Consider the following 16,112-nt stretch of genomic DNA (forward strand, 5'->3'; position numbering starts at 1 on the left):
CAGCAGATGGTCGGTGTGCAGCACCAATCCGAGCCGCATTTGCCTCCCTTTGTAGCGACGTTTACACACTCCGCACCTGGTACTAATCTGCGGCCGAGTAGATCTAGGGGCGGCCCAGGGCCGGCGCAGATCATCTTCACTGGTGTTCGCCGTGGACGGGGATCGAACTCGGGGGTTCGTAGCGGAGCGCGCTAACCGCTGCCCCCGCGCGCCTGAAAGTTCCGAGCATCACATTCCGCGGTTTCACTTTTCCGTCCTCATTTTTCGCTTGCGGAGTCGATGGCTGACTCCCCGATCCCCCCCACCACGGCTCCTTGCACGCGCGCCGCAGCAGGGAATCACACTCGAGCGGCCAAGACCCACCGGTGCAGATACCAGCACTTTATTTGGTAGTGTTCATTAATAAAACACCGCACAACATAATTGGAAAACAATTATGAACTATTCCGTTCAAGTAACACTGTCTAGAGTATACACATAAGCGTACAGCCAAAGTGTTATAAATTGAGGAGTAATATAAACGAAAAATGTACATCATAGCACGTGTCTCTAATACAGTCAAATAAAGGGCCGATATAAAGTATTGATTGAACACCGGTGGCACGCTGGGAGACAGAACAGGAGGCACTTCACTTCTCTATGATAAACGGCAAACGGTTACCAACACAGAACTCATACTTTAAAGGATTTCACCACTAAACTGCTTTCAATTTGGAAGCATACGGATACTGTACACAACGACTGCAACATAAAGGCTTTTTTTTATACAGAGATTATTTTCTTTTTTTATCTTCCGGTTGCCAAAATGTTAATTTAAATATGAGCAAATATCCTTCGGAGCGAGAGGTTTTTTTTACTAACCAAAATAAACGATGCGACATGCAAACGCTCGAGACACGAATGATAGAAAGGTGTGTGTGTGTGCGCGCGCACGCTATCAAGTCACTATATAAATGCTTTCTTTAAAAAAAAATACAAACAAACAATACAATAATAAAAATCGAAAGAAAAAAAATAACCCGGTGTAACGCAATTAGAGTCCGCAATTAGTCATGCAAGATGAGGCATGGGGCCCGCTCGCTCCTACCCACGGTGCGACCGGCGAGCACCGATGGGACCCCGAGTCCAACGGGATATTGGGATCGAACCCACGGCGGCCTCCTGCGTGACGGGCGAGGGAGATGGTCTCACCCACGGCGCCCCAGTCTGCCGACCGTCAACCCGACGGCAGTTACGGTCCCGAAAGAATCGGAGCCGCATTCGACCCGGACCTGCGTCGAGCCCTCGGGGCTGATTTCCAGCACGTGGTTGTAAACGGGCCCCTGGGGCATAGTATCCGGCGTAGGCTCTCTGTGCCACTGAATCTCGACGAAGCGCAGTGCCTCTTACCGCGACGTTACGCAACCACGACGGCTTTTTTCCCCACCGAGCTGGGAAATGTCGCCGCATGTCCACGACTCGAACGGAGAAAGAAAAACAAAACGAAAGCATTGTCCGACGATATAGCCGGCTGCCTGTTAGAAACTAACCGAAAGGATCGAGGCAATCGATAATGTTAAAACTGTAAGGCGCAAACATCAGTAAGGTCTAAGGAAATCGTTTAATAATTTAAAACCGAAGTTGCATTCATGTCACCTTCACTCAGGAACTACCACTCTTTAAAGCGGCTGCCCCGCTCTCTCAGGGGCCTACCAAGGATAAACACGGAATCATCGTCATCAACATAGAACTATATACAGCGCATACTCCCTCTCTTGTGTCAAAGAACGTCTCAAGTTATTTGGAATTACAAAACAATATGTACACCGGGCTGCTTGTAGTTCAGAGACCCCCCCCCCCCGTCTTCCAATTGGCTTTATAAAATCTACTTTTAAAATATTTTTGACAAAATTCTTTCAGTACATACAGAGCTAAAGTTTACAGATAGCTTCTTTCAATCTCATATTCTCAAGTCTAATATCTAAATTTCTACAACCCCTTCTTAAATGTGGGGCATCTAATTTAAAGAGAAATAAATATATCTTTTGTTGTTTTCTAAACAGAAGCAAATGGCAGTGAACTCTCGAATCTTACGCACCTTTTCTGGACTTTTGAAAAGTTTATACTTCGCTTAAAAAAAGTTATGATATCAAGTACGACAGGTCACCTCAACTCAACGTGACGGATTGTGTCAATGTGATGAAAAACCCACGGGCGAGACATAAACTCTCCAATAAACTGTAAGGAGAAAATAAAATCAACAACAACAATAATTAAAAATCTAACGGTGTGAAAAGTGCCCGGAAAATAGATCTCAGATGTGTCTTAGCTTCTCCGTAAACCACAAAGGAACTGCGGTAACAAAAAGAAAAAATAACATACACGTCCAACACCCTGCACAAAAAATACGCCGCTGCGAAGTTTCCAACAACAACGCAAAGGTGGGGCACGTCGCTGGCGGATACCCGTAGAGTTCATCGCACACCAGATGTCCCCCCGCCAGCACGCCGACGCAGCGCGGCGGTGTTCCAGCGCGTGCGCGCTGCGCGCTCCACGTCGATTGTGCCCAAACCGAAAAAAGAAAAAAAAACGACATCCGTTTACGAATGACGCACCCCCCTAAGGGATTCACATACACAGGTTTACACTCCAGGCGGAAACGCGTTGAGAACTGAGGTACTAAAAGAGTTGCACTGACATCGTGTTGAAGATTAATTTTTATATTCCCATTATTTGTGCGCTAATCATGCAAATAATGCATAGGCGTGGGAGCAAAAAAGTACAGCACAACAACAGGGGATTTTCTGCACTGCCCCCTCTGCTGCCAAACATCAATGCCTTTGTTCGCCAGTGGATTGACAAGAGCCGTTATACAGGTTGATAGTGAAAACAAGAGCCTGTACGCACATTTAACAACCCACATTTAAAACCGCCCCCCCCCTCTCGTATGCATTATTGTACGCATGCCCTCGTTGTGCAATATCCAAATCACCTCCCTAATATATCTGCAGCCAGGATGCGCGGCGCGGCCCCATTAACTTGCAGGAAAAACTTGGCCACCGCTGCTCGGCAGTGGCGTGCGGCAAAATCGGAGCGCGCGGGCGGCACTGCGAGCCAACGTCTCCTTGGCTCCGTCGCTCACGCAGGGTAGTCTGGCCCGCGGAGCCTCTTAATCGCACGCGCAAAATAGACAGTGAAGCGTCGGCCGGGGAGTGCGCCGCGTCGAGTGCTCATCGGAGTTCATCCAAGGACTTTGGCTCCGCTAAGTTTCTGGAAATCTCGGTTAAACCCAGAGCCGCTTGTCAGACGAGGTTAATTGGGTCACTCTATGGGGACTTCCGAGTGCAGTCGCCGCTGGGAACGGGGAGTTCAATCGGGGACAACGGCAAAACGATGATGGCAGCGGAGGAGGATTAGGCTCGGGCCATTTCAATACCGATCGACACTGAACACTCAAAATGGACACTTCCGAGTCCAGGGGTTTACATTTTTTTGGTCGTAACTGGTGAAGAATTACTTGATACACACGAGGTCTCTATACGAAATGCTCGCGAGTTGTTTTAACAGCTGGTAGGAGGTGATAATTTGGAAACCGTGTGAGTTGTTTCGGTTCATCGATACTAAGAGATTGAGGGGGGGGGCATGGGGGAAGGAAATCCTTTAATTTGCGGCAATTTATTTTTTACCGATGCGCTGTCTCACAGCAAGACGCCTGAGAGTGCAACCGCCCCTGGGTGTTCTAATTGCAACTATTGTGGCATTTATCAAGTGCGCCTATGTACGACAAGTAAGTATGACAGACACAACACTTGCACACCATTCTTGCACGTCTTCTTTTGTTTTGCTTAAATCCATCCATCCGTCCACCCACAGCAGAACGTCTCCCAAAGAAGCCTCGACGCCAGTGGTTCTTAACCTTTGCTGCAGCCTTGCACACCCCCCACCCACCCTACCCTCCTTTGGTTCTCAATTGTAAAAAAAAGGTACAATGTGAATAAACACACAGGGTTTGATGAAACAAAGTTGTTGTACCTACGTGCCCGTGCTTAACTTGCCTTCTCGGTGATTTACCTTCTGACAAAAATCTGTCCACGTCTCGCACCCCCAGGGGGTGCGTGCACCCCCAGGGGGTACGTGCACCCCCAGGGGGTACGTGCACCCCCAGGGGGTGCGTGCACCCCCAGGGGGTGCGTGCACCCCCAGGGGGTGCGTGCACCCCCAGGGGGTGCGTGCACCCCAGGTTAAGAACCACTGCGCTAGGCGATCGACATGGGAGGAGCCGGGCTCGAGGGCGTTTGGACTCAACAAACGTTGGAGGGGGGCTGAAAAACAACACAAGTGATCTAACGTCGCGGAGAGTAAAGTGTACAGGGGGCTCGTCAAGAAAAACAAGAACGGCATTCTCCCAACGGCTTGCGTGCAGTACGCACACCCTGGCATTGTGTTGGTGAGATACGACTGGGGAGGGCAATTAATGCGTACTCAAAATGGTGAGAGCGATGACGAAACTACCACTGAAGCCAAACGTTATTTTCCATGAAAAAAAAAAGTTTCCTTTTTTTCTTCTTTACACACCCTCCGCAAATATTTCTAGAATTAAACCGGTCGCGAAACTGAGCACTACACCCTATTTGTGTAACCATCAGAGCGCGAGTGGACCATCCCCATCCGACTGCGACCAACCCTCGGACTCGCCCGTCGCCGAAAGCCGGAACAAACTACCGTAAGTGGCCGACGCGCTCGCCAGCGCGGAAAACTCGCCCGGCTAAAACCGGAGGCTAATCAACGGAGCCTTCTCTATTTTCACGAGGCTTCCGAAAGACTTCCAAAGCTACGGCTTACGGCCTGCGGCTTTCCCTTCAGCCCGCCGCCTTGTGCTTGCCCCCGCAGCAGCCGCACACCTTCCCGCACGTGTAGCAGCCCTGCAGCGGCGGGTACAGGCACAGGCAGGGCACCAGCAGCGAGAGCGCGACCAGCGCCGCCCAGCGCAGGCCGAACCTCTCGTGGCCGCCCGTCTCGCACGAGCAGGGGTCCGAGTAGTTCCCCTCGGGGTCGGCCATGCAGTGGTACAGCATGCTCTCCGCGGCGCACATGCAACTGAGCGCCGTCACGCAGCGACGGGCAGGGTCTGGCGCGTCCGGGCAGCCCCCGCGCCGGTTACCCGGCGGGTCGAACGCCGCGCGGCAGTACTTGCACCGCAGCACCCCGCCGCCGCCGGCGACCCCTTCCTCCTCGCGCGCCTGCTGCTGCTGCGGCAGCTGCTGCTCGCACAGCTGCAGCTGCTGCGGGTGGTGCGCCGCCGGCACCTTGCCGAAGCGGCCGGAGCCCCGCTCCTCCTTCTCGGCCTCGGCCTCGCCGGGGCTGCCGCGCGGCCGCTCGTACTCGGCTTTCTTGCCGTCCCCCTTGCAGCCGACCTGCACGTAGTGGCCCTGGAGCGCCTGCAGGTCGCGCTTGCGCGCCGCCGCGTCCCGGTAGTCGTCGTAGCCGCCGCGCACTCCCATGAGGCCGCGCTCCTCGGGCGCGTTGCCCTGCGCCGCCTCGTCCTCCTCGTCCTCGTCTTGGAAGCTCACGTGCCGCCCCAGCTTGCCGCGCGCCTGCACGGCGAGAGACACGGCGAGAGCACACTCCTGACGGCCGGCCGGAAAACCCGGCTCGGGCACCCTACGCGTCACGAACACCCCCCCCCCCGGCCCCCCCGTCGATACGGCGCTGCCGACGCGTTGCGCTCTGATGGACGAGATACTGTTAAGAGGAGAATATACGAGGGTAGAATTCGTCAAGGAGCATCAACCGTCGAATGAACTCCGGTCGTCCTCGCAGCGGCAGCTTTTGGCTCGCAATCGAACAAAGATGATCACAGCATCAGATGCGCTTCTGCGGCCGTCTGGAACGCTCTTCCTTCCGATATTGGGAAGCCACTGGGAGCTATGCACTTTTAAATCTTATAAATTAAAAACTCATTTCTTTACAACTGCTTTATGTTCAGATTGTTGTGCTTCCACCGCACCGCCGATGAGCACGGTTTGCTACGTAAGGTGGGAAAAAAGTTGAACATACGTACATAATATTTATACCAATACAATAAAGCACGTGTCTATTATACCATTGACAAATAAAACAATTACTCGCCAGCCACCCGACTGGCAGACTATACAATGGGAGGGAGGGGGGTATAGCATTAGTTTGGTCGATTTCCCTGATCTGTTGTTGCTTCCTGCTTTTCATGCATTGTGCATTTGGATCCTAAGATGGAATGTGCATTATACATTTGAATTATTCTAAATTTGAATTATTCCCATATAAATAAAAACAGACGGTCTGTTTTTACCAAGGAAAAAATATATATTTACCCACAACCCACCCAACTGGCAGACTATACCCATCTGTGAAACATAGCAACTTCGCAACAATATGAAATGTTACTCATAAAAACATGAACACACTGCGTACCTTTTAGAAAAAACAACATTTAGTTCTATAAATCAAGTGCAGCGGATAGTTATTTCATAACTTTCAGTGTGATGGCCACAGGAATGCTGAGAAATGAAATTGTTATTATTATTACTCCAAACCTTGTTTACCCAGGAAAGTCACACCGAGTCTCAACACTATTTTTCAGGAGGGTCCTGCCAAGTTTTCACAGTCGCGGTTGATGTTGTGTTCTGCAAACCCAACCGAATTACTTTGCAGACACATTTTCAGCACCAGGGAATGTTTATCCAATACTAGTTACGTTGTTTTTTCTTCTTTTAAATATTTTCGTTCATTCGTTCGTTTCTCAGTCCGCTTTTCCTGGTGAGGGTCATGGCGGCAGCTTGTTGAGCAGGGCGGTCCAGACCTTCCTTTCCCTGGCGACAGACTCTAGCTCTTCCTGGGGAATTCCCACGTGTTCCCAGGCCAGCTGAGCGACACAGTCCCGCCGGCGTGTCTTGGACCAACCCCGGGGCCTTCGCCCAGTGGGACGTGCTGCAAGGTAAAGTTCCAGGGGGAGTCTACCGGGTGGGGCATCCTTACCGGGAGCCCGAACGACCTCTATTGGCTCCTCTCGATGCGGACGAGCAGCGGCGGCTCGACTCTGAGGCTCTCCCGGATTACCGAGCTCCTCGCCCGATCACGGAGAGTGACCCCGGCAACGGTGCGGAAAAACCTCATTTCGGCCCCTTGTACCTGCGATGTCATCCTTTCGGTCATTACCCAAAGCTCATGACCAAAAATGCGGGTGGGAATGAAGATCGACCTGTAAACCGAGAGCTTTGTTCGAGAACTCAGCTCCCACTTCACTACCACGGAACGGGACAGCGCCCGCAACCCCGTGGACGCTGCACCGATCCACCAGCCGATCTCCTGCTCCCACTTACCGTCACTCGCGAAAGAGACCCCGAGGTACTTAAACTACTCCACTAAGTACAGCTGTTCCCCCCTAACCTGGAGAGAACAATCCACCATCTCCCGGGAGTGAGCCATGGACCTCAGATTTTGAGGTGCTGATCCTCATCAAACCGTCCAAGTGCACGCTGGAGGTCACAGACTGACAAGGCAAAGATGAAAACGTCATCCGCAAAAAAGCAGCGACGCCACCTCCATGCCCCCGTACCGGATACTCTCCATGCCTCGGCTGCGCCTTCATATCCTGTCCATGAAAAATCACAAACAGGAGTGGAGACAAGACGCACCCTTGGCGAAGTCCAACACGCTTCCATAGCTATATATATATAGCTATGGGAGGAAACCGGAAAACCCCGGAGGAAGCTCGTGCAAAACAAGGGGGGAGGAGCATACAAACTCCGCACAGAAAGGCGCCCCGAGTCGGGAATCGAACCCAGGAACTTATTTGCTGCGAGGCGCCAGCGTCACCACCGGTGCCCAGCCATCCTGCCGCCAGACCATCGGACACCATGAACCGCCATCCACACGTGACTCATCGAGAAGGCAGTGGTGGTGTCTGACATCGCTGGGGAGTTGGGGGGGGGGGTGTTACACTCGGACACAAACACAGGGGCGTGATGCCAACTGGGCCTACTCGCCGAGATTCTACGCACGCAGGATTCTCCCCCCGTTCGGCACCGGTGGGAAATGCGTTCGGTGATTTCTGCGCGGAAAGAGAACGCCGTTGCGACGCGTCCGATGTCGTATCAAATAAATAAATAAACCCCCCGTGAACTCATCACAAGTTAAAACTGAAGGCAATTCTGTAAGTGGTGTGTATTCGTCACTGCAAAAAAATTAGCGCGTTGATCACTAATTTTGAGAACGTGATCTCTCATCCGATGGAGCGATGTAAATGCATAATGCTGCCCGCCTTTAAAAATATTAATGCACCGTCCGGTTTTTAGTTTCCGAGCATGCGCACGTGCCGATCACCACGCACAATGACGGTGAGGCCACGAACGGCGCATTTCAGGGGCCTACAGCGATAGCGATGGGCCTCCTCAAATACAGGGGGTGTGGTTTTTCAGTTGCCGTCTAATCCGTACAAAATCTCCGTGTCCCTCTTTCATCCGTGCCCATGGCCGTGATGGTACGTGCGTTGGGCACGCACGCATGCGTGTGTGTGCGTGTGTTTCTTCACTGCGCGCGTGTTCCTCTCCCCAGGCCCTCTCCTCACCGTCGCCTGATGTCCCTTCCCTCCCCCGTCCTTCTTCGCCAGGGCGGGAGAAGTGCCTTCCACACTGGGCTGGAGACAAAACCCGCGGCGGGATCAGTTCTGACGCCACGCGGCCGCAAATCACCGACAACCCCAGGATGTGTATTTATTTATATATATGCGGCATTTATGCATTAGCGTTGGTACAATTTAGAAGGTAAAGGTGCAGCCCTGCATTGTATCGCTCCCGCCACTGCTGGGGGAAGGGCCTCCAGCCAGAGGGAGCTCAAGAGAGCCCCTCTAGACAGTTATTTGGCCTACTCTTCCACACCGGCCCAACGTCTTTGAAAGAGATGGGAGTCCGCGCATACTTTAGCCACACCGCTCGCGGCCTGCATGCAAAGTGTAAGTTTTACAGCCCTTTATCAATCCACTGCTGGATGAAGGCCTTCACTTCACATGCCTCTTGGTCACAGGGGGCTGCGTGACAATACTCCGCCACGCGAGCCAGGACAGGTTGATGGTGTTAGCCGTGGCCGGGAATCAAGCTAAGGTCGCCGGGTTTCATAGTGCGGTACGCTAATCGCTGCGCCACGACTCCACCCCGTTGGTAGTTTACACGGACGCACTGAAAGACGCAGTGAGTACTCCTCGTGTGCCTCAACACAGGCTATGCCCGTGTGGACTTCCTGAGACGTAAACAAGGAGAAGCTGGGTTCAAATCCCAGGGCTGGCAAAACTCAGAGATCCGATGCCCATGCAAGGGAGAAAAATTTTTCACGCATTCCCCTTCATTGTATGTTTTGAAAGAGATTGCAGGCAACAAAAAGCACGTACCAGTATTGCTGGGAGAATTATCTGATGTTGGTTTGTGCGAATGAAGGCACGGGACTCATCAGTAAAGAATGGCTGATAACAACCGCCAACACAAACCTGGCCGTTGTAGTGTAATCTCGTACGAGGCTGCGCTGGGGAAGCAGCGGAAACTGCTCGCCGTTGCAGCCGGGCGTGAGGCAGAGTGGCGCCCGCGGTGGCTAAGAGATATTAACCACCTCGCCCGGTGTACAGGAGGTCGCGGGTTCGATCCCGACCCTGATGTATATTTGGAGTTTGCATCTTTACCCCGTGGTCACGTGGATTTATCTCGGGGTCCTCCGGTTTTTCCCTCCACATTTAGAGTCAACATCACACATTTAGAGTATTTGGCTGTGTCAAACTATTTGGCTGCTGCTAGAAATGTCCACATGATAAGCCACTTCGTTGGGCTGTCATTTGCGATAGCCAGGTTGCTTCTGAAAAAGAGCTAGACAGCTCAGTGGGCCTTACCTGGTGAAATAAAAATTGTTAAATTTAGGAAATGGGGCAACACGCTCAGCGAATAAAAAGAGGAACCTGGTGAAGCAGAACTGCGCCTCTCTTTGTGTGGTGTCCGACGATTCACTCCATGTCACTCGCTCAGGAGCCGAACATTCGCGCCGGGTCAGGCCTGGATGCGACCACATCTGCGAACGTGATCCGTAACTTTGATCCTTGCCTCTGTATCGACGGCTCAATGCTGATGTGCCATCTTATTGCGGGACTACTGCTGTGGTGTTATCCTGGTGTGGTCTGGGACTGTTTCGTTGTCATTTTTGCTGCCCTGCCCAAACTTGATAAATCCGACTTCTATAACCAATGTATTTATTAGTCATGTATATTTAGCGACTTGCTTAACTTTTTCTCTATGTTGCACTCCTAACGTATTTTTTTTGTAATGTTTGCTGTTGTAACTCGCTGACCAGCCCACACCGGACATCTGTGAAAAAGAGCTTCAGAGCTCATCGGGTTCCTCCTCTTGTAGTCTCAATAAAGTTTCTGATTCTCACTCGGGTCAGCACACGCAGCGGGACGCTGGGCACCGAGCTAAATTGAAAACTCATTTCTTGAGAGCTGCTTTTTTGCATTGGCTACGTGCGAGAGGAGTTCAGGAAGTTCAAATGCAAGACCCGAAATCACGCAGCGCGATCGCGCCCAAGGAAACTCCATAATTAATCACCTGTTTTTTTTTTTATTAAATAAATCAGGGAAAGCGCTTTGACAATGGCAAAAAAAACGAGCGTGATTTATTTACGCGCTAAATAATTTATCTGTTAAATATGTATCTGTTAAACGGAGCGCCTTCCAACGAAAGCAGCGCCCGCCAAGGCTTAACCGGCAGCGGCGCGGATCTTTCCCGGCAGGCGAGGGCCTCGAGAAAACTCGTCAAATCCCTTGCCCACGCCGGACTTCGGCCTGCCCCTCGCATTTATTTCCGCCGAACCAAATGGCGGCGAGCGCGCTGCTCGCCCACTCGCGCTGCTCCTTGGTGGAAGGGAAACGACGCCCGCCCGCCAGACGATTGCCTCGCGGCATTTTTTGCCCATCCGGCAGCGGCGATGAAGCGCTCCTCTGCCCCCCCCCCGCCGCCGCCCCCCCATTGCCTCGTGAAGGCACTTTTTTATAGTACAGGAAAAGAACTGTGGGCAGAGGTGGTGGCGGGCGCAAGGACGGCAGAGCACCGCGGGCGTTTACGCAAGAATAGCCGCCCGCATTTTGTTAATCCTTTGGGTGAGCAGTCATATATTTATACACGCCCACGCACGTGTAAATATACACGTGCTCAAACATATACACAAAGACAAAGATTCCCCCCCCCGTATAGGCTTAAAAACTGTTGGGGCAAGTGCTGTTGGCCAGTTACGATGAAGGCCGGAACGGCACATGAGGGGGTGGGTGGCCAGCACCACGCCCGACCGCCTTTGTCTCCCCAGTGGCGATGTTTACACACCGCACCGGGTACTCATTTGAGGCTGAGTCGGCCTAAGGGAGGCCCAGAACCGGTTCAGATAATCGTCACCGGTGTTGGCCGTGAGCGGGAATCGAACTCGGGTCGCCAGGTTGGTAGCGAGGTGCGCTAACCGTTACACTACCGATCGCCAGACACACACACGCACACACGCACTCACGCACTCACACCAATTGCCATTGTAGCTCTAAGGAACGTTAAGATTTTAGTGTGACGGGAAATGCATTCGGGACGTGCCGAAGGTCATCATCATTATCATGCGTGGCAGTGCCAGGGTAAAAGATAAAATAATTCGCAAAAAGGGGGAACAAAACAACAACGAGCCGGAATGCCACTCCATGAAGCGAGCCTCCATTGTCACATCTGTGGTGGCTTTGTCTGCACGTGTGTGTCTGTCTAGCCAGGGAAGCGGTGGCACAGTGGTCGGCGCACTGCGCTATGACCCAGAGTTAAATTCCCGGGCCTTGGCCAACATCAAATCGCGAATATCCGAACTGGTCCTGGGCCTCCCCCCTAGGTCGACTCTGCCTCAAATGAGTATCTGGTGCGGTGTGTGAACATCGGCACTGGGAGAGAAAAAGTGACCGGGCGCGGTTCTGGCCGTGCCACCTCCTCGTGCGTCATTCCGGTTTTGATAGGCGCTCACTAACATCACACGAACACCCCAACTGCCTATTAAGGATATACAGGGCATATTCGTCTCTGTGTCTTTGTAGTCGTAACTAGCGGCGTTTATCGCCTTGGGACTCATCTTAAACCAAACACGGGAGCCTAATTCATTTCACCCACTAATGCAATTCAAAAACTTTAGCAACATCCTATGAACTCCGTTGCCAATAACAGAGGGCCCTGTTGTTTGCAGTGACACGAATTGGCCGCACGCACAAGGGATGGGGGGGGGGGGGGTTCAGAAGCCGCGTCCTTTCGGAGTCTCCTTAAAAATAAGTAAAACACAAAAGCCACCGCCGTGTTCCCCTTGAAGCCCGTGCACACGCTGCAGCAGAGCGGTTGCCGACGTTCGACGCAAACCAGCGGCTCACACGGTCGCGGTGCTGCGCCTGGGAGGGGCGGCTGAACAATGGGGCAGATTTTCACGCGAAAGAATCCATCATGTGATGTTGTTAGTGAGCAATCTATTAAAGCCGGCACGGTGCACGAGGTGGCCCGGTGTGGCCAGCAACACGGCCCGGTGCCAGCCGTGTCTCCCCGGCGCTGACGTTTACACGCTGCACCAGTGATAATGATTTAAGGCCAAGCAGGGGGAGGCCCGGGACCGGTTCGGATATTCGTCGCCGACGTTAGACACGAGTGGAAAGGGGTAGCACTTGGGGTGGGTGACTGCCTCGCACAACAGGTTTAGAGGCTGCGGGGGCGATGTTGAGGGCAACAGAGGCAGCAATGCCATAGTTGTACTGCACTCCATTCCCCCACGCCTCTGCTCCCAGCCATCACCAACCCGCCCTGACGATCGTGGTGAACCACGGTCAAATAACCCCCACGGAGGTGGGAGGCCCTCATCCAGCAGTGACTTGACATAGGGCTGCAGAGGTACAGCTAGTACTAGTGACTGGTTTGCCGAGTTAGGGTTAGGGATAGAGCTAGTACCAGTGGCCGATTTGGCTAGTTGATTAGGTTCCGGGGGAGTTGGTCAGGATTGGAAGGCCCTCATCCAGCAGTGGATCAACAAACCACGCTTACACAAGTGTGCGCGGGCACACAGCGCAGGTCCCCGTGACAAAGAGTGCACTGTTGCAGCCGTCTTAAAAAAAAATGTGAGTGGACTTCATTTATTAATTATTGTAACAAATAACGACGATGTTGATGACGGCGACGATTCCATTGCCGCGTGCCGCCGGGGCACAGCTGCAACCGTTTAACTGGAGATTCCTGCGAGCGGTGGTGGCATGTGCTCTCGGTGGTGGCATGTGCTCTCGGTGGTGGCATGTGCTCTCGGTGGTGGCATGTGCTCTCAGAGAGGAAGGCAGCGGAGGGAAATGGGCCCCGCTCCCAAGGAACACGACGGCCTGGCCTCGCCGTCACCACCCGAAAATTTTGCGGAAAAGTAAATAAATGAATGATGGGATACGGGGCTTCGTGCCGGCACGCTCACGTGCACAACTCCGCAAATATAAATAACCGGCGGCCAAGGTGGCGATGTTTTTGCTCTCTTCCTGTTTAGAGCGCATTGTTTTTCGGCTAATCTTTTTTTAACCACCGTTACAAGTTGTTCGAACGTCGGAACGACGTGGTCGCGCACGCAGACAGGGAGCTCGACACAATGGTTTGCAAACGTTCTACTGACGTCAAGGGGTGATGGAGGAGAAGCAGGACCAGGAGAGCTAAGTTTGCGGTTATTGCTATTCCGCACAGGAGGGGAAATCTCGGCTTAAGGATAGCGCACGCACGAGCACATACACACACGTGTGCGCACGCACGTTGAAATTTGTACGTGGCCGTTTGACAGAGAGGGCCCGCCCAGGGGGACCCGTTCACACCGAACGGATTCTCTTCTCCATTCAACTGCCTGAGTTTGGAACAACTACCCACAAATATTTCCCGTCCTGCGCACACGTGTCCTGGAAAAAACACCAGCCGGCATTGAATGTCTCTGTCCAAGGGCTATGAAAGTCACGTGTTGATGCAGTGCACCTCTCCGGCCACTCGCGAATATTTGCGATGACATCGTTCTTTGCCCTTGTTTGATTTTTGCCGGTGAATGATTTGCGAGGTCGAAAAAGAAATACTTTACTGTGAGAGTATTTTTTTTCAAGGGCGCAACTTTATACGTGAAGCGAAACACCAACCGTGCTCACCGCACCTCCGATCATCACGCTTGGCTACGTACTGTGCGAAAGAAGTTCACCCTACGTACAGACAAAACCACAACGATCGGCGCCAGGTGCCGACGCGACCGAGAGTTTTGACGCGCGCACGCAGGACAGCGCCCCGGCAATGAACTTTCCCGACCGCGAACGGAACCCCGTTTCTGCCATGGGACACAAAATCGCTCTTCTGCGAGTCAAGAGCGATGGCACCTCTAAAATATGACGGCACTTTGAAAACTACGTCCACTCTGCGCGGACATTTGGCAGCTGTGTATCGGACACACGAGACTGTGGTGGTGGTGGTGGTAGTGTGCACCTTCGTGAAGGTTTATTTTAATTATACTTTAAGGCTGTACCATCAACGTCCTATCACGAGATGAAGACATTTTCATTCGGTTCCCCAAATCTCGCAGTGAGCAGCGCGACGGCACCTCTAAGTCAGGAAGATTTAGGGTCTGAACCTTGGTTTAAAAAAAACTTTTTTACCATTACAATTCCACTGTCCACCAGTCTTCTTATTATATACATATTAACAAAATCCCACAGGGCCACGGAACGGGTGCAGAGAAGGGTCTCCGCCCTCGCCACCTGACTTAACCCACCTGCTACACAGAACACCACATTGACTTTTGATCAGCACGGTGCGAAAAAAGTTCAACATTCATACATACAAAACACAAGGTAGAGATACACAAGAACAAATATAAATATCTACACCATGTATGTTGAACTTCTTTCGCACCGTATGTAGCCAACAATAAAGCAGTTCGAAAGAAATTAGTTTTCAATTTCGATGAAAAAGTGCCCAGCTCCGGTGGCTTCCTAATATCGGAAGGAGGAGCATTCAAGACGACCGCAGAAGCGCATCTGAAAGCACGCGATGCGGCGAGCGTCTTTGTTCGATGGCCAGCCGAGAGCCACTGCGAGGATGACTGAAGTTCGCGTGATGGAACATAAGATAAGGACAACTTGGAGTGGAGTAACGGGAGAGGAGACATCCCCCCAAACCGCCCCCCCCCCCCCACGGGCATGAATTAACCCCCTTGTGAAGCACTACCCGTGAGGAGACTTGGGACATTATCAGCAAAAGCAGGAGGGAATTCCTGGCGTGGACAAAAAGCCGAACCTAAATCCCCCCCCAGATTCTCGGGAGCCAGGCCTCCTGCCTGAATCGAGGAGACGCCCAACGCGGACATAGATTGGGGGGGGGGGTGGGTGATCCCCTGTGGATGGCGGCATTGAATGGAAAAATCTGTTGATTGTTATTGTACCCAGGTACAAAACCTATTTTTTCTCTCCATCCCAACGCTGCCGTGCACCCACAGCTCTTCTTAAAATTTGGCAACACGTGCCCAAAGCTGGCACGTGCCAGAGGAGGGGGGGGGCAGGGCCTTCCCTACACAGGTGCCGTCAACACCGCGCCAGAGGCGGCGTCCTGCGAGGTGAGCGTATCCAATCGATAGTGGCCGAGAAAACGCTTTGGGCAGGGGGTGTACTTCCACGTCAGCCACCTTGTAGATTTTCCTCCAACGGATAACATTGGATGCTCTAGTCCACGAGGTTGCGACCGGCCCTGGTGGAATGTGTCTTTAGGTTTGTAGGGGGGGGGCAGGGGGCGCTGCTTCCCTGCGCGCCTGCACCAACGCTCAACGCACTCCCTCCGCCAACATGGACGGCCTCGCCTTACGAGGCTTTGCTCGCCCCTCGACGCTTTTGCTGATCGAGATGAACAAGCTGCCACGCGGCGTTCACTGCGGGTAAAACTTGAGGGCTCGAGCAATAATCTAAAGTATCGAGTGGCCTCCTCAGCTTCTCGGAAGCAAATGGTGCCGGCCACAGCGTCGGTAGACCCAACTCCAACCGAAGGTGACAAAAGTGGACGCCACCTTCAGCAGGAATC

The 16,112-nt window shown here is 52.6% G+C and overlaps 1 protein-coding gene across 3 annotated transcripts in view; it reads right to left on the reverse strand.

Annotated features, from left to right (window-relative positions):
- Positions 1-381: 381 nt before the first annotated feature.
- Positions 382-16,112, reverse strand: part of LOC133341469 (sprouty-related, EVH1 domain-containing protein 2-like) — a 48,674-nt gene continuing 32,943 nt past the window's right edge. For 2 of the 3 annotated variants that reach the window (XM_061550130.1, XM_061550128.1), the window contains exons 5-6: positions 8,585-8,653; positions 382-5,573 (exon numbers count right to left, since the gene is read on the reverse strand). In XM_061550130.1, coding sequence (XP_061406114.1) covers positions 4,839-5,573; positions 8,585-8,653 — 804 coding nt within the window. In that variant the 3' untranslated portion in view covers positions 382-4,838. The remainder of the gene's footprint in view (positions 5,574-8,584; positions 8,654-16,112) is intronic. The other variant, XM_061550129.1, reaches the window with a different exon arrangement.

Source organism: Lethenteron reissneri, chromosome 11 (genome assembly GCF_015708825.2).
Source record: "Lethenteron reissneri isolate LAM-NWPU_2019-01 chromosome 11, ASM1570882v1, whole genome shotgun sequence".
NCBI classification, from domain to species: domain Eukaryota; kingdom Metazoa; phylum Chordata; class Hyperoartia; order Petromyzontiformes; family Petromyzontidae; genus Lethenteron; species Lethenteron reissneri.